We start from the raw sequence: 19,315 nt of genomic DNA on the forward strand, positions 1-19,315 counted from the left end.
CTGGAGGAACTAGAGTGACCAGTATACACTTCTGGGGGAAATATTTTTTGGAGTGTGGATAAATGGAACCACGGATATTGAATCTCTGAGATAGAGAACCATACTGTATGTGTTTAAACATTTTAGATTTTTTAGAAAAGTGTGTTGTTTCTAGGGGGGATTAATGCAAGCTATTAGCAATGTATATTATAATTAATATAAATACATTCATGAAGGATACGTTTATAAATGGTGGCTAATTACAATACTTACCGATTAACTCTAGGATCAAAGTCTACTGTATTCATTTCCTTTTCATGGGCTTCCTGTAGGCAATTATGAGGGCTTAATGTGGACACAGGATGCCAACGAGAATTGCTTTTTGCTGTGCTCTTCTAATGTTCTTACATTATGTGCTACTCCATTACTTCAACATTTCGATTTGGAATATATTTTTATCCAATTTCCTCTTTTTCTTTTCTTTGTCTCATTCAAGGATCCAGAGGCAAGTTATGATTTCAATGACAATGATGAGGATCCCTTTCCTAGATATGATCCAACAAATGAAAACAAGTGAGTAAAGATCAACCCAATGAACTTCTGATACCAATGACTATGTCATCCTTGCATGTTTAGCCATCCCAACATGCTGCATGGTACTTATTCTGTGGACAAAAACATGTGTGGTGTGTGTGTGTGTGTGTATGTGCATGTTCAAACACAGAAAGCAGTATTTACTGCAGGGGGAGCCCATTTTCTTCATAGAAACATTTTTTCATGCAAAACAACCACAAAGTGGTTTTCTTTGCAAAATAATTCTTGCTAAACATTGTTAGATACTGAATATCAAGAAGGAACTTTACAAATTTCTCTCTGTTCTCTTCTTCCTGATGGAGTTTCCTTCCTGTAAGGAACCCATCTTCAATCTGGCAATGAGGAATTACAAAATTCCTTCCATCCCTATTGGTGGCTGGTGGTTTCCAGATGTCAGTGATGGCAAATCTTCAGAAAGCTACATTTCTGGATATCCCAAATGTTAGGATTGTTAAGATGTCTGCAAATCTCCAAGCTTCCCAGTTTATGAGCATGTTGGCATAGAGATTCAGGGGGGAAATTGTCCAATGAGCTATATCACTTCGGAAGTTAAGATCGTTGGGGGAGGCCCTGCTCTTGGTTTCACCTCCTTCGCAGGTACGTTTAATGGGGACTAAAGCCAGGGCCTTCTCAGTGGTGGCACCTCATCTATGGAACTCCCTCTCCAGTGAAATAAGATTGGCCTCCTCCCTCCTGACCTTCAGGAAAAAATGAAAAACATGGTTGTGAAACCAAGCTTTTGACCAGTAACTCTGAGCAGTGTAATAAGTGACTATGAAACTAATACAATGATTATCTACTGACCCACCACCTAGCCATGACTGGGGTTAGGGGGATACCCCTTAAGTGGGTGTCCTGCTTCCTCCAGAATCGGGGACAGCGTGTGGTGAGGGGAGGGAGGGTTTCCAAGAGGTCTCCGCTAATATGCGGGGTCCCGCAGGGAGCTATCCTCTCTCCTCTGTTGTTTAACATCTGGTGCGAAGCTTTGGGCTTGAGTGCCACCAGTACGCTGATGACACTCAGCTCATTCTGAGGATGGAGGGCCGGCCAGACTCTGTACCCGAAAATTTCCATCAGTGCCTTGAGGCCGTTACTGGATGGTTGCATGCAAGCAGGTTGAGTGTGAATCCAGCGAAGATGGAGATCCTTTGGCTGGGCCGTCTGGGTGGGAGGGAGATCCAGCTGCCTACTCTGGATGGCGAGACACTACGTCCATCGTCTTCTGTAAAGAGTCTTGGTGTCTTATTGGACTCACTGTTCACAGTGGAGGCCCAAGTCTCTGCTGTGAGCAGATCTGAATTTTTCCATCTACATCAGGCTAGGCGACTGGCTCCCTACCTATCTAGGAACGACCTGGCTACGGTGATCCAGGTGATGGACATCTCAAGGCTTGACTACTGTAATGGCCTCTACATTGGCCTTCCTTGTTAGTGATCCGGAAACTGAAGCTGGTGCAAAATGCGTCGGCTCGTCTTCTTGCCGGGGTGCCAGCGAGGTGTTGTATCACCCCAATTCTCCAACAGCTGCACTGGCTACCGATTGAGTACCGGATTACTTTCAAGATGCTGGTATTAACCTTTAAGGCCTTACATGGTCTGGGGCCGGCGTACTTGAGGGCCCGCTTATTCCCCTACCAACCCCAGATAGATATATATTGACCTTAAACCTGGAGGAAAGAACCAAGAAAGCGATTTTTCAGTATTGTACAGCTATATGATTCTGGTTTTGTATTTAAAAAATCACTATCGAGATATCTGCACCACAACTGTATAGCAGTTTTGTTCTATTGTGATTTTCAAGGTGTGGTTCAGCAGGCAGGGGATTTGGTATAGCCCACAGAATTCTCAGTAGAGAGCCTGAGTCATCTCAGAATACATTTGCTGGAAAGAGGAAATCACTATTCAAGGAGCTAAAGGATACAATTTTATGAACACTTACTTGGAATCCTTCCACACTGCACAATGAGAGCAGTATGATTCCACTTTAACTGCCATGACTACATGTTGTGGAATCTTGGGCTTTTGTAGTTCAGTGACGCATTAGAACTCTTTGGCTCTAAATTCCAAACCATTAGTATCCATAGGATGTTGCCATGGCAGTCAAAATAGATTCATAGTCTTATAAATGTCTAGTGTGAAAGGGCAATATGCTCATTGAACATAGAGGAGACATATGCCCGAGGAATAAGATGGCTCTATTAATCTGACGTATGTTCAATATATCTTTTTTTTTTTTGGTGAGGCCAATATTTATTTATTTATTTACAGTATTTTTATTCCGCCCTTCTCATCCCGCAGGGGACTCAGGGCGGATTACAATGTACACATACATGGCAAACATTCAATGCCATAGTACACAACACATATAGACAGACGGTGAAAGGCTATTTAACATTACAATTTTCTGGCCACCAGGGGAGCTGTCGCTTCACCGTCCATCTGTGACACTGATGAAGTACTTTCCACATTCCCCGTATGCTTTTGCTGGAGATTTTTTATGGCCTCATACATTTGTTAAATTAGCCTCCCTGCACATAGGTGGTACCTAAATTTCCTACTTGACAGATCCAACTGTCTTTCAGGTTGCAAAGGTCGACAACAAGCTACACAAATTGGCCGGAAGCTCACTCTGACCTGGGCTGTCTTCGAACTCATGACCTTTCGGTCACTAGTGATCTTAATGCAGCTGACACCCAGCCAGCTGCGCCACTAGATTGAGAACCAATCTAGTCCTTGTGAAATGGAGATAGTCAATTCCCTTTCTGTAGCCTATCCAGTCAAACAGTCATATAGGCTTTAATAGCTCTTCTGCAAATTGGGCCCAAGAAGGCAGAAATTAATTATTCATTTCTAAAGTAGAATATTGACCAAATAGCCCCTACAAACCAATAAAGTTGTCATTGTTTGTAATGGCACAATAAAAAAACTTTCAACAGGGTTCACCAGTCCCTATTGGACAAAATGATGTGTAATTCATTGTACAGCTGCTGTCACAACACAAATAATAGCATCAAAGTAGAAGATTTTCAAAGGATAAATGTTTCCAGGCTTTTGAAAATTTAGCACTCTGTAAGCAGCAGCATTTATAGGCAATGGGAGACCATTGGCTCTACTTTTAAAATCTGTGGTCTCTACTTCAAATCTATTCATCATTAATATGAAAAAGGAATTCAGATTGGAAGCATTCAACTGCTCTATTACATACAAAACTGTATTTTATATTACATATAAAACTGCTAAAGAAAGCCGCTTTTCACGAGGGAGCCATCCTTTTATGTAGTGAAGGTGAGGGATCATAGAACACATCAATGAAAATATTTTAGCACTTAATCTGCAGTAGTAATAAAAATGAGCTATGCATTTAAATCTGTGATATCATAAGCATTACTTTAAAAAGTAGTATTTCATAGTTTAGAAAATCAGGTTTTTTTTCTTTATAAAATCTAACTTACTATTATATTTAATTACAACATCTCTATGTTCTATGCTGACAGTAAGGTCTAATCCAAGTTTGGGCAAACTTCAGCCCTCCAGGTGTTTTGGACTTCAACTCCCACAATTCCTAATAGCCTCAGGACCCTTGCTTTCACCCCTCAGACGCTTAAGCGGCTGAGGGACGAAAGGAAGGGGCCCGAGGTTGTTAGGAATTTTGGGAGTTGAAGTCCAAAACATCTGGAGGGCCAAAGTTTGCCCAAGCCTGATCTAATCCCTGTTGACTCCATTTGAGTTTGATAGATTTGAATGAATAATCCTGGCATTTTAAAAAAAAAATTATTGTGCTTTATGTAAACAATCAAAAAGCTATGAGACCAAAAAATGTTTTAAATATCAAATTTTCAGGAAGCAGAGCATAATCATGGAATCCTTATCATATATAATAGACTAACTTGTGATCTTTCCTATTTGTGTATAATCTGTTTGGAATTGGTGGTTTTGTTGCAGGCATGGGACACGGTGTGCAGGAGAGATTGCCATGCAAGCAAACAACTTAAAATGTGGAGTTGGAGTGGCATACAATTCCAAAGTTGGAGGTAAAAAATTGATTTAATATTTGGTTTTAGTAAAACATTTTCTCTATATAAGGATTAAAGGGGTACTGAACAAAGGGTGTATCTACACTGTAGAATAAATGCAGTTTAATACTACTTTACCTGCCAGGCTTCAATGATATGGAACAAAAGGAGCTGTGATTCTGTAGCTTTCTGTGTAGGACTTTAGGCTTCTCTGCTGATGTTTCACCAAACTATAAACCCCAGGGCTCCATTGCAGTGAGTCATGGCAAGTACATTTGTGCAATTTGGCTAGAAGGTGATTCAGTTTTGGCATCTGAATTTCGTTGGAAACCCATACCTGTTTTTCGTGATCTTCCCAAAAATTGGCTAATGGAAATATCTGTTTTTGGCTTGGTAGCCAAAAGATCCGGGAAGATCCGGCCAATTGCCGGCAATGGGAACTTACAAAGTTCTCCTTTCCATTTCCGGGATCTCTTCTTTTCTTTCTTTCAAGGGAGTCTAGGTTTGAGCAATGGGGTTAAGAAAGCACCCTTCCAGGGACTCTTTCCTTCTTTTCCTTCAAGGGAGTCTGGGTTTTAGCAACAGGGTTAAGGAAAAATTCTTCCTGGGACCCTTTTCTTTCTTCCTTTCAAGGATGTCTGGGTTTAAGGAAGCAATGCATAAGACACATCATGGATTTCTTTTATTCAGATTGGCCCAACAGGCAGGGCTCACAAGGAAAACCCACATGAGAGGAGGATCCATGATCGGCTGCCATGTGGTCCCATTATGGACAAAAAAATGTGACGGGTGAGCCCTTACCCTTATGGCCATCCAGTCAAGCCAAACAAGCTGGATTGGCCAAAGGGAACCAACCATTCCGAATCCGTGCATAAGCCTAATGGCAAGTGGTGTCAAACTTAGGCAGAAAGGGAGAGAATGTTACCGAAAGCTTTTGTGGCAATTTCATGTCATGGCTCCACATAATGGACTGGATTGCTGTTGTGATTTCTTCGAAGATTCTAATAGATTGGAATGTGTTTCTAAAACAAATGAATGTAGTTGCTTCCTTCCCATAGGGAGCAAATCTGATTGCTGAAGTGAGGTGTAATTTCCCAACATAGCAAATTCTTAATGTCATGACATTGCATGAAGTGACCAGGACATTGCTCTGCTACACAGCCTAGTAACCACTGCAATCCAGGAATGGGAGAGGAAATTTTGACTGATTTGCATCTTGACAATGAAAACATGCGGATTTTGGATTTGCTGAATAAATATGAGAACCAGAACACAGTCATCCTTAAATATCAACAGTTTTCAGAATGTTGTGTTCCAATTCTATTAGAAAGCAGTGCAATGTCGATTTTTAAAAGTAAAGAAATAAAAAAATATAGCCAAATAATAACCAACCCTGAAAGGAACCCATTGTTTACAGTGTATAACTATTAATTGATTATATCTGATTGAATAAAAGAAAATTGATTTGGGGGGGGGGGGGTATGAGAAGTTAGAATAGTGAGAATTTTGGATTACAACTCCCAGAATCTCCAGGCTATTATTGATAACAGCTGAAGTTTTGGGAAGTTGGTAATTGAAGGTGGTGGAAGAAGACCAGGAGGAAGTTTTCTAGCTCTGCATTTTTTTAAAAATACTAGAATGATTGACATGTAGCTCCAAAATCTCATCAAGAATAATAAAGCCTGCAAAGTAAAAAAAAATCCATCCTACATTTCTACTGTGCCAGACAAATTTCCAAACGATCTGTGTTTACTTTATTTATCTTTCATTTGAGTTGCATGCCAGTATTGCAAGCAGAGTCATTTCTGTCTGTGTGTTTGTCTCTGTCAAACACACATTCTCAGTGGAGAATCCTGAGAAGGATGTGATGTAGTGCTAAAGGGGACAGACCCTGTAAAAATGAATGGAAATGGGACAGCTGCCGACATCTGTGCTGACGACTCTCACATTTTAAATTATTCTGTGTTAATGAGTGTTTGCAAGCTGTTAGTTTCCAATCTGATGTAGCTATTCCCCTTTATGTTTTTGCCAAATGAAGCAATTGCATCTCAGGGTAGAGAGAGCAAGCCCCATGCCATCCTGGGTCTCAGAAGGGAAGGACATTAAATGAATATGTTGGAATATTGATTTCTCTGCCTCCTGTATTTTCCAGGCTGCTTATTCTAAAGGGCAATGCACTTCTGTTTACATGGCAACATGCAACACTTTGTGTTGCTAATATAGTGACAGCACGAAATAATTATTGCTTTCTTCCTCCCTCCCATCTCTCCACGAAGGCATAAGAATGCTGGACGGAATAGTCACTGATGCCATAGAAGCCAGTTCAATCGGTTTCAGCCCAGATCACGTGGACATTTATAGTGCCAGCTGGGGTCCAAATGATGACGGGAAAACTGTCGAAGGGCCAGGTAGATTGGCACAGAAGGCTTTTGAATATGGAATTAAAAAGGTGAGATCTTTTCAGAGTGTTACTTTGCAGCCTTTCAAAGGCTGGGGAACAGGAAAATATGAATCTTTTCCTTGATCCAAGGAAATCTGTATTCTTTGCTGGGCTGTTATTTTAGATGGATTATTTCTTTTAGAAACATGAAAGAAGCTTCAGAGATAAGTCAAAGGGAAATATCTCAAAATGTTTAGAAGTTAGAGCTTAGTGTCTTGCTGATGGACGTTCCTTCATCTTTTTAAGCATTATTTAGTCCCAAATCTCTTTTCTTGCTTTTTTCAGTTTTCCTCCTTCCATACAAGAACCGCTTGTTTTACTTTGAATATTAATGAGGTTTTATGCAGAGAGCGCCTATAAAATATTCATGCACATTTTCTTCTTCGTGAATATTGCACTTACCTTTCTTTGCAAGCCAAGATACAGAGCATTATTGCATAAGCCTGTGAATAATTCAGTTTAATTCTAATTAAGGGAAGGGGAATAAATGTTGGGAAGCACCTCCTCTGTGGACTTCTATAGGCACACCAAGCAGCTTTTCATTGGCAACATTTTATGACGCATCCACACATAGCACTGCCATACCAGCCATTTCGTCAGGGAGGGAAGAATTATAGTGTTTTGGGCTTTACATATATTTAGAGGATGTGACATTAGCAGTGACAAATAGGCTTTGGTTTCAGCATTTCAAAAGATGAAATCTTTTCCTTCAAGGAAGTAATTGACCAACCTAAAACAATGAAGAAGAAATTTGCTTGGCATTTCAGATAGTATTGGGCTCCATCTCCCACCATCCCTCCCCTTGGGCCATACTGGCTACAGCTAATGGGAGATAAATTCTAATAACAGCTAAGAGCCTAAATCATACAATCATAGAGTCGGAAGAGACCTCATGGGCCATCTAGTCCAACCCCCTGCCAAGAAGCAGGAAAATTGCATTCAAAGCACCCCCGACAGATGGCTATCCAGCCTCTGTTTAAAAGCCTCCAAAGAAGGAGCCTCCACCACACTCCGGGGCAGAGAGTTCTGCTGCTGAACAGCTCTCACAGTCAGTTCTTCCAAATGTTCAGATGGAATCTCCTTTCTTGTAGTTTGAAGCCATTGTTCCACGTCCTACTTTCCAGGGCAGCAGAAAACAAGCTTGCTCTGCTGCTTAGTTCCGTATACTTAGCTAAAAGGCTCTGTGAATTGGCATAGAAGGCTTTTGGACATGGAATCAAAAAGCCTTGGAAATGCCGGAGAACAGTAGAATACAAACACTTTCTTTTATTTAAATCCACAAAAATCAACAATGACGATAAGAATTTTACCAAAGAACTGTCAAAGATGAATGGTAATGTATCTTTGCCTGACACTTTACAGTTACCTATGAATATTAAACCTTGTGTATATCAAGCATGCTGAGCTACAACTCTCCTTTCTCTAGCTCCATCAGCTGGCTGTTATGGAAGTTGTGTCCAACTCTGTGGCAATTGGTGACTTCCATGTTAGTGGGGGATTTCCCAAGCTTTGTCTAGATTTAAAGGAACTATCCAAGATGCTGAACCTATTTGACTGTAGGGTTTAGTACCCTGAAGAACTAATTTAAATCTTTGGTTAAAACCTAGAGTGAATTCCATTCCCAACTGACAGGGATGGCCCAGATACCACTAGCTCAGCTCAAACATATTTGGTAGGCAGAAAACCAGAGGGAAAGAGCCCACTTTAAGAGCATGAATTATAACTAGTGGATCCATAGTACGGTACGAGTTACTCCTACACTGGGAATGTTTCTTGAATCTTCTGACTGACTTGAATAAAAAAACATCACTGAGCATTCCTAACAAGATTGGAAAAGAGCTTTCTGAGTAATCAATATGCATTTTAAAGAAACCAGTAGTTTTCAACTTGGATTCCCAAATGTGGTTAAACTACATCATCCAGAAGCCACTGGCCATGCTTGCTACGACTTCTAGATGTTGAGATCTATCAATACCTACGAACCAGAGTTTGGGATTCATGGATTTAAAAAGAAAAATGTTCAATCATTGCTTCCTTTCATACCTCTATATTAAGCTACAGGGAGACCTGCTTTGAGAGAAACAACTTCCATAATTCTTGACCAGTGACTGTGCTAGCTGGGTTTTAAATGGTCAAAAACATTTGAAAGAAATGAGGTTTCCTATCCTTGCTCTAGTCCAGTGGTTCCCAACCTTTGGTCCTACAGGTGTAGGATTATTACTTTCAAAGGGCTCAACAACAAATGTGTCATTAAACTATTATATAAGACCTGAGAGCAATCTAAGTTATTGAAGGTAGGTACAGACAGACCAATATAAACAAAGTTGTAATGCAGAAGCTCTTTACAAGAAAAATAAACCATCCAGGAAAACAAAATTGAAAAATTATGTGCTTGTAATTATAAAAGACAATATAAAAATACATATTGCTTTTGTATTCCATAGACGACATAAATTATGAAGATACCACTTTGATGGCTAATGGTTGTCTGAGATATCTCTCTGCATTTGATGAAGTAATGAGAACCAATACATTTTAGAACTTATAGAAAATAATAGACAGCTAGCTTCTCATCATGAGATATCTTTGTGTATTTGCAACGGACCTCTTAGTGGAGAGACTCTGGCAATCAAAGAAGTAACTTTTCCCAGCACTGAATTTTGATGCCAATGGAAATGCTCCTCTGTACCAATGCCTTAACTGATCCATGGGATTGGTTCCCTAGAACTAGATTGTTATAGATGAAGGAGCAGCTTGCTCTATTTAAGGTTGCAACAAGAACATTAGCATAGTTATAGAAGTGATCCATCACCAAAAGTACACAAAGCTAAATGGCTGCAAGGCAGTTTAGAACTGTAGCAATTGTATTTCAAGTTCTCAAAGCACTTCACTTATATTTTCAGTTGCCCTTACAAATGAATGATCAAAGATGCTAGGATTATTCCCATAGGACAGATGAGTTGGACAAAGTTGAGGCCTGCTTAGGACCACTACTCAGGATATGGCTCATGTAAGCTATTAGGCTTATTACCATTAAAGTTCCTGCATTATACATACATTTAGTAAATGCAAGCTAATAACTGTTTCTGTAAAGAAAACCAAAGAGGATAGACACATCACTAAACTGCAAATACCATAACTCCCCTTAATGTTGCCATGGCAATTACAATGGAATCACAGTGTGTGTAGAGCCAGTTCACCCAATTTCTAGCAAAAGCCAGTCTGGGTGACTTGGGGAACCTCAGAAACAGCTTGGGGGTACATATGGCTGCAGGGCTGCATTTTGGTCACTACTGCTGTAGGGAAATGTTCCCATTTAACACAAAGACGATTTGTTTTTTCACTTGTACAGAGTTAAAGAAGAGAGGCCATGGGCCAGGTACAAAGGTGCCATAAGCTGCTTACCTATTCAAAACATATTTATTTAATTAAGTTAATGTCCTTTCTTTCCATTTTTGATAAGGGGCTAAAATAAATTCAGCAATAAACTACTGAAATCTTAATTAAAACAGATTAAACAATAAATCTGTAAAAATTGGGACAATTATTTTTATTAAGGACATGCAAAGCAGATTGGTATACCAATCTTGGGTTGAACTAGATCGTGCATGTGCAAAATTCGGCCCTCCAGATGTTTTGGATTTCAACTCCAAAACAAGTTGAAGTTCAAAACACCTGGAGGGCCGAAGCTTGCCCACGCCTAAACTAGACTTTAGAAGACCAAGGATCAAATCCATGCTTAGCCTTGTTAGTAGTGTGCTTGCCTTGTTAGTACCCAGCTGGGTGTTCTTGGATAAACTGGATGATCTTGGAGAAATCTTGTTTTTTCAACTCCAGACAAAGGCAACTCCAGACAACTCCAGACTTTTGGTACTAATGTTGGAGAATGGTCACTGGTCAAAGTGGTCCCTGGCCGAAGTGGTCCCTGGCCAAGTAAACCCTGGTCAAAAAATATCTGGCAACCACTTCTCTAACTCATGGTGTGCAATGCAGTGCAAGGGGGGGGGGCTCCCAGTCTTCCCCCCCTTTTGCTGCCACTTCCTCGGTCCCAACAGCACCAGGAGGAGGTGGCCGTAGTTTCCGCTCAGACGATGACCGGCTCCCGGACGGTGTTCTGCCTCTTGACCTCTGAACAAATCTTGCCATGAAAACCCCATGGTAGTATTACCATAAATTGAAAATAACTTAAGTACACACAGCAGCAACACACAAGAGTTAATTTATATCTGTCCCCCAGTGGATGCCATTTCTTTGGACAAGGCTGAGTTTCAGGACCCAGGCTTTTGCAGCAGTTTGTGGAGAGAGCCTTTCTTCCTAACTTTCATCCAAATGCTACAGATATCAAACAACACCATGCATCTTCTTGGCAGTGAGAACATAAAGTCCTATGTTCCTTTCTGGAGATATTAATTCATTCTTCATTTGGAAATTCATTCAAGGAGAAATAACAGTGAATCACGTTGTTCGTTATATTGAGCGCTACATTAATCAAACCTCTTTTTAAAAATATTTTTGCATGTATTTCCTTCAGTAAGCATTGTCTGCTAAAAGATCCATCCACCACTTTTATTTTCTTGCTGCTCTTTCAGTATCTTGCAGATGTTTGTATTTTTATCGAGGCCTCCAGATCAGTGATTCCCAATCTGTGGTCCATTGACCACCAGTGGTCCGCAAGAACGAAAATATGGTTTACAGCCTCACCATTACAGCACAGTTGCCTTGAAACCACATGGTAACAAGAGCAACTGGTCTTGCAAAACCTCTTATAGTGCCAAGGCAACGGGGATGTCAGGAGGGGAGAGGCTGACTACCCACAAAAGATTACTACTACCACATTCGCTCTAGATTATTAAATATGGTTTTCTGTAGGTGAGCAGATGGCGACTACTGGATGGCATATGTTCTGTATCAGAAGCTAGAACTGATGTGGTCTATCCAATGCAATTGTCTGAATCAGAACTCCAAATAACCAAACTGAATCTAAAGTTGACCATAAACTGATTCATAACCCTTTTGGTACTAACGTTGGAGAATGGTCACTGGTCAAAGTGGTCCCTGGCCGAAGTGGTCCCTGGCCAAGTAGACCCTGGTCAAAAAATATCTGGCAACCACTTCTCTAACTCATCTTCCACTAAGGACTGCAGAGGCAATGGGTGCAAACTAGCCATTGACACCAATTATAGAGGGCGATGAATTTTGAACTTACAGGAAACCAGAGTTTATAGATTTTCCTGGTTCTTCCCAAGGAAAGTAAACGCCTGCAGCCAAACATAGAACACTTAAAATACAAATGCATTTCCAGTGAATCATACATGGTTAATTCATCAGCAATATTATAACAAAACAAATAAAAATGAAATGAATTTCTATTTTTTTAAGTTGTGTGTTTTAAATGTACCTGGAATTCCATCTTTATTTGTTACACTTTGTTTTTCTGCATATTATTGACTCATATTATTCAATGGACCAATTAGGATAGCTCAAGCAGAAAAAAGAAAAACAAAGCAAACAAAGTGGTAAAATTGGGTTGGATATATGTTTTGTTTTATTAAATTTTATTTGTGCATACGTATATTGTCTTTCTCCCAGTGGTGGATGTGAGGCAATGTACAGCCTTTTAAAAAGCATAATCTTAATTATTCTTTTAAAAGTAAATAGTCACCACATGATGAAATCTTACAACAATTATTCCCTGCTGATTTATAAAATGTTTGGCATATAATGGAAAACGCACAGACACATACATGCACATTAGATATTCTTCACATAATTGTAATTGTTGTTTTTTTGCAGCCTGTTCATTCCATGGGCTTTTCCAGGTTGTTATTCCTCAACAACATGTATATTTGGGGGTTCTCTTGGGTCCCAGGGAGTCTTTCTTTTTCTTTTTTTTTTTTGCTGGAAACATGTAGTCTTTTAATCATCTGCCTAAGAAAGCCTTGGCATTTTGGTATTCTAGCTGGCTCCTGCTGGACAATACTTGTGACATCATGAGTATCCCCTGACTTTGCTTAGTGTGGAGTGATGTTAGGTTAAAGGCAATGTCCACTTCATTGTACTCTTCATATTGTTTCCACCTGAGGGAGACTTAAGACAGTCAAAACTGGTCTGCAAATCCTCTACGTTGATATCCTCTTACAAGAGACTCGAAGCTCCACTCAACAGTATCTTTACAGAACATAAGGGATATCATGCCCTTAGGAGAAGTCTGCTTTACACCAGTCACAAAATACTCTACTTTTGTGACTGGTGTAAAATCACTGTATAAATAACAGTTTTTTGTTCCTTGTATATCACTCAATGCTGCTGGATGCACGTTTAATATTGTATTATATAAGCTGCAAAAGTTACCTCTGTGATTTATGTACTACGGCTTGTAGTGGGTTTGTGTTGTTTGCGATTTTGGGAATCCATTGTTTTTTATGTACCAAAAGTTGCCGTGTGTCATTAAGATTGCAAGTGCTGGATTCAGGGTGTGCATCAGTTGTTTTACTGGTGTAGAAAAACTCTGATCAAAATATGAACATGTTACATTTTAGGACTACAGCACTCAGACTCCCTCAGCCAACATATCCATGAGCCATGTTGAGTGAGGCGATTCTGGGGTTTTTCATGCACAATGTAACTGTTCCGTATTCTGTATTAGAAAATCCAAAACACTAAGAATGGTTGTTTGGACCTTATGCATGTGAGATGGAGCAATAATCTCTGTTGGGTTGTTCTTCCATGATGCTTCCATCCTTGTATTAATCATACTCCTTTTTTCATTCCTTACAGGGGCGAAAAGGGAAAGGCTCTATTTTTGTCTGGGCTTCTGGGAATGGTGGCCGACAAGGAGATAACTGTGACTGTGATGGCTATACAGATAGCATCTACACCATCTCCATCAGCAGTGCTTCGCAGCAAGGCCTTTCTCCATGGTATGCAGAGAAGTGTTCTTCAACACTGGCCACAGCATACAGCAGCGGGGATTATACTGACCAGAAAATTGTAAGTTGTTTTGATCTCATTTAACAATTCTTGAAGGGGGAAATTGACTAACCAGTGCTAATGTTTTAATGTGCCTACTTCTTTTCAAAGTTTTGAGAACTACAACCCCAGAATTGCCATGATCAGTGGTCATATTGGTTGGGAAATTCTGGGAATTGTATCCTCAAATGTAATTTTTCCCGTCTCTGATTCATTAACTATGGAACCTTAGACACAGACTATATTTCTTCTGAAAAATCCCATTCTATTATTCACCCACTCCCATTTCATTTGATCAAAATAAACGTTCCCTACTTTTACCCCCATGCTCCCCCCCCCCCGGGAATTAAAAATGATACTGTAGCACAGCCTTCTCCATGGATTCAATGTCCACAGTTTCATTTGTCCACACTCCAAAAATAGTTTTCCCCCACAGAAGTGTTTGTGGGCTTCTCTAGGTCCCCCAGTGCAATTCTATGGGATGCCTCCACCCCATGTATAGTCAAAATAAAGGATTTGCCATTGTCCATGGTTTCATGTATTTGGAGATAGGTGATGATCTTTGGTCCCATACCCTGTGGATATGGGACCATACTCTGTGTTTGAAAGGACATTCTCTGAAATTTGATGCCATGGTACCACTACAGTGGGAAGGTAACAGCGCTCCATGCAGTCATGCTGGCCACATGACCTTGGAGGTGTCTACGGACAACGCTGGCTCTTTGGCTTAGAAATTGAGATGAGCACCCCACTCAGAGTTGGACATGACTGGACTTAATGTCAGGAGAAAACCTTTACCTTTACCTTTTACCACCCTGAAAAACTGGATCACCCCTGGTATGGTGGTAGAACATAATTTATTGGCTTTTAGTGTTGAGGAAGAAAATTGGCATGTTTTCTGGAGCTTTTCTAATCAAAGATCAACTTGTAGCCATCATATGGATTCATTTAAGATTGCCATGATAGCATTTCCTCTACAATTATGTGCTTAAACAAAATACAGAAGCTATAATAACCCAATTAGAAATGGTTACAGAAGCATAACAATGATGCTCTACTGTTTTATTATAATTCCCCTTACATTATTCATGTACTCTCTGATGCCTGATTCACACAAACAAAACCATGACCTGGTGACCAGATTAAATGCGGTGTGGGACAGCAATTACTAGAATGGGCTTGGATTCAATACAAATCGATGCATCAAGGTTCTAGTCTCCACTGAAAACCCATAGGATGACTTGGACCTGTGAATCACTCATTATGGGAATGATGATAAAATGAATCAACAGTGGTAATGCTACTGTATGTCATAAGCTGTTTCTGATTTGAAATAATTCATTGTGGGTTTCTCAGAAATGTTCAACGTGTTATTACAGTATCTTTCTTTAGCAGTATGCAATCCAGGCAATAACAGCAAGATCCTATTCAAAATAAAAGCCATATTTTAAAAATAAATTAGACTGCTTTTTCATAAAGCTTGCCAATGTTTAAGAGTAATTAATTGCCCCCTTTCTGCTCTGTAAAATTGGAGAGAGAGCTCTTTAGTATACTAAGTAAATACTGTGATTTCCAGATGGAAGTATTGTCAGACAATAATCTCTCAGGAAAAAAAAACCCAAGCTAAGAAATGCCCTCCACAAAGATTGCACTATCTTTGGAAACCTGTCATTAGCTCTCAGGGTTAAAGAAAAGCAGTGTTACAAATCTGAGGGCAGGATTTCCTATTACAGCTCTTATTCACACTCTGCAATGCTCCCTCCCTTTTGCTCTGACTTACATGCTTCCCAGCTGAGTGAATAATGATAGGTGAAGTATTGTTTGTTGCTTTATTTTGTGTCAAGTGTGCTTGCGAACGCTCAAGTGGTAGCATTCTGGAGTGATTCACCTTGGCTATATTTTGGTGAATTGCTATTGCTATCATTCACCCAGGAAGAAGGGAGACACCAGTGTAGGAAAGCAGCAAAATGATAAATCTCCAGATCCTCAGTTTAGAACTATGGTTTCCATAATCCCAAGTCAGCATGACCACTGGGAATACCAGATCCTAGTGACCTCTCATTTCTGAACTCTTGTTAAATCAGCTTGAGGTGTGACAACATGACATTGGCAACCACACCACTCCTGCGGTGCTAACACTGAAATTAATTTTAAAAACAGATGGCGGTAAAATTAACAAGTGTAATTGATGAGAAAGACCACTCTTTGCAGTAAATCACCTTTGTGGATGAGTTATCAAGCCTTTCATCAATGTTAAAATGCATATGATGTCTAGGGGCCCTTCCACACATCCCTATATCCCAGAATACCAAGGCAGAAAATCCCACAATCTCTGCTTTGAACTGGATTATCTGAGTCCACACTCAGATAATGTGGGATTTTCTGCCTTGATATTCTGGGATATAGGGCTGTGTGGAAGGGCCCTAGGAGTTCAAGATCTCCGGGCCATCTTCTTCTTCTTCAGACCTTGTAGGAAGGGGGAGTGAACGCAGGGTCATACCACATTCTTGAGTTTTGTTTGTTCATTTGTTAGATAAAGTGTTTGTTTTTTTAAATGAGAATGGCATACTCTGTACCTCTGTGGTTAAAGTTTAATTTATCATGTTTAATGTAGTGGCGTCACTGGGGTTGGTGTCATCCACTGCGGTAACTCATAGTGTCACCCCCATGAATCTCTTCTCAAACCTGCCCATAAAAAATCCTCAGAAATGTTTTCTTGTGCTAGAAAAATCTGGTGGCTTGGGTTGAAGGAAAGAAGGTACCACACTAAAAGAACTGAGGTGGTTATTAAGAATTTAAAGAACAGGTATTGGGAGTGGAGGAAGAAACCTGCACGATTTTGATGGTCACCAAAAACCTGCATGTGGGAGAGAAATAAGAAGGGAAGTTTGCCTGACTGGACATGATGCCAAGGTTATTTTTATATTTCAAAAATACATTTCTTCTGAAACATTGCACAGAAGTTGTTGAAGGCTTTCATGGCCAGAATCACTGGGTTGCTGTGAGTTTTCTGGGCTTTATGACCATGTTCCAGAAGCATTCTTTCCTGATTTTCACCCACATCTATGGCAGGCATCCTCAAAGGCGGTGAGGTCTGTTGGAAACTAGGCAAATGGGGTTTGTATATCTGTGGAATGTCCAGGGTGGGAGAAAGAACTCTTGTGTTTGTTTGTTTTTTAAAAAAGGTGTGAATGTTGCAATTGGCCACCTTGCTTAGCATTGAATAGGCTGATAGCTTTAAAATTTCTAGAAGTTCCTGTCATTTGCAAACCAAATCAACAACTAAGCCACACAGTTTACAGAAAACCTACACACAGAGATACCTACATAAAAACTCCAACCATTACCCAACTAAAAAAAGAAGCACAATAAAAGCCCTGGCAGACTGTGCAAAAAGAATCTGCAAACCCCACCTCCTCCAAGGTGAACTGAACCACTAAAACTGGACTCTATAGGCCAGGGGAATTCCAGCCAAGAATCAATCAATGCCAGCTAACACATCTCAAAAAAGGATTCTCCCAAGCAGGAAGCAACCAGGCTTTGAAGCTGCAATGTTATTAAATGCTAATCAAGGTGGCCAATTGCAACATTTATACCTGCCTTAAGCAGGCAAGAGTTCTTTCTCTCACCCTGGACATTCCACATATATATAAACCTCCCTTGCCTAGTTCCCAACAGACCTCAAAACCTCTGAGGATGTCTGCCATACTTGTGGGTGAAACGTCAGGACAGAATGCTTCTGGAACATGGCCATACAGCCTGGAAAACTCACAGTAACCTACTGCACAGAAATTCTATGGACAACAATTTTGGTGTCACCCCCTTTGATGGTATCACTCAATGCAGTATGCACCCCTGCACCCCTTAGTGCTTAAGGACCACAACAGAAGGGCCCATTAACATCACTGGGTGTCATACCTACATTTCAGGTTTTAGCCCTGGAATCTGGAATAGTTCTGAACTGGTGACTAAGATATGGCAGACACTGCCATGCCCTGATTCCTCGCAATTATAATGGCAAAAGCAGGCACATTAAGTACTTCATCAAAGTAGATTATTTCGTTTTCTTACAATCCACCTCTTTCATTTTCCAAATTATAGTTCTGTGTTCCTGTTGAGGGAAAGGAGCATTCACTCTTAACCTCTACATATTTTTTTAAAGCCAGAAATCATTTTCAAATGCCTTGGCCCAACCCAATGATATGTTTTAAGATTCATATCTTACTACAAAACACTTATTTTTATACTCTTGGGGTCTCAGACTCAGACAAGCTGTTTGATGTGGGAGTATTTTCCTTCAATATGAGTCACTGGGATACAAAAATATACTTAATATAGATTCACAAGAAAGAGTTTTCCATTCTCAACCATAAAATGTTAACAGAAAGAAGAGGAAAACTCTAAGGTTTAACCCATTACAAAATAAAGGCTGTTGTTTATGCTTTCCAATGGTAAACTTTGGCAGACTGCCTAACAGCTGCATGGTGTTTATTGCCTTCAGATAAGTGCTGACCTTCATAATGAATGCACCTCCACTCACACTGGGACCTCAGCTTCTGCACCTTTAGCTGCCGGGATTTTTGCCCTTGCTCTTGAAGCCAAGTAAGTCTGCATAAATAAATACCACTCATTAGAAATTCTTGGGGATTGTGTGGTCCTCAGTGAAGTAGGAATTGACCCAATGCCTAGCTCCTGAGCTAACATCTAAATCCAAATGTAGTTATTATTTGAACTGCATCCTTTCCCAAATTTTGTAATGCAAGGCATTCTTTGCCCAAAACGTGAACAAGAATGTGAATAAAATGCATATAAGGAACGGACAAAAGAAGATACAGTCTTCAATGCAGTGCAAAGAAATATGAGGGATATCTGGAAAGTGAGGTTACAAGATTTTTTTTAAAAAAATACAAAGAATGGATATATCTTTATAAAACTTGCATGGATTATAGCATAGGTACAGTATAGCATTAGTTTTGCACATAATCGCCATTCAGTTCAATACATTTGATCATCCGTGCGACAAGTTCTTTGATGCCTGTGTCATAGAAGTCTCAAGCTGCCTTTTTCAGCCAGTTCATCACTTCGATTTTCACCTCCTCCTCATCAGAAAAGTGTTTTCCACCCAAGTGTTCTTTAATTTGTTGAACAGATTATAGTCACTGGGTGCAAGATCGGGGCTGTGAGAGGGTTGGCTTAAAACATCCCAACCAAATGAAGTTAATAACTCTTGTGTTGCATGAGAGGTGTGTGGATGCGCATTGTCATGAAGGAGACAGACTCCCACCGTCAGCATCCCACAACGTTTGTTTTGGATGTCTCTG

At 40.1% G+C, this 19,315-nt stretch overlaps 1 protein-coding gene across 1 annotated transcript in view; it reads left to right on the top strand.

Annotated features, from left to right (window-relative positions):
• The window catches only part of PCSK1 (proprotein convertase subtilisin/kexin type 1), a 49,589-nt gene that overhangs the window by 19,262 nt on the left and 11,012 nt on the right, over positions 1-19,315 (top strand). Inside the window, exons 5-9 of the mRNA XM_060761811.2 lie at positions 476-552; positions 4,515-4,603; positions 6,862-7,034; positions 13,803-14,015; positions 18,496-18,596. Coding sequence (XP_060617794.2) covers positions 476-552; positions 4,515-4,603; positions 6,862-7,034; positions 13,803-14,015; positions 18,496-18,596 — 653 coding nt within the window. The remainder of the gene's footprint in view (positions 1-475; positions 553-4,514; positions 4,604-6,861; positions 7,035-13,802; positions 14,016-18,495; positions 18,597-19,315) is intronic.

The sequence above is a fragment of the Anolis sagrei genome, chromosome 2, assembly GCF_037176765.1.
Source record: "Anolis sagrei isolate rAnoSag1 chromosome 2, rAnoSag1.mat, whole genome shotgun sequence".
Lineage (NCBI taxonomy): Eukaryota > Metazoa > Chordata > Lepidosauria > Squamata > Dactyloidae > Anolis > Anolis sagrei.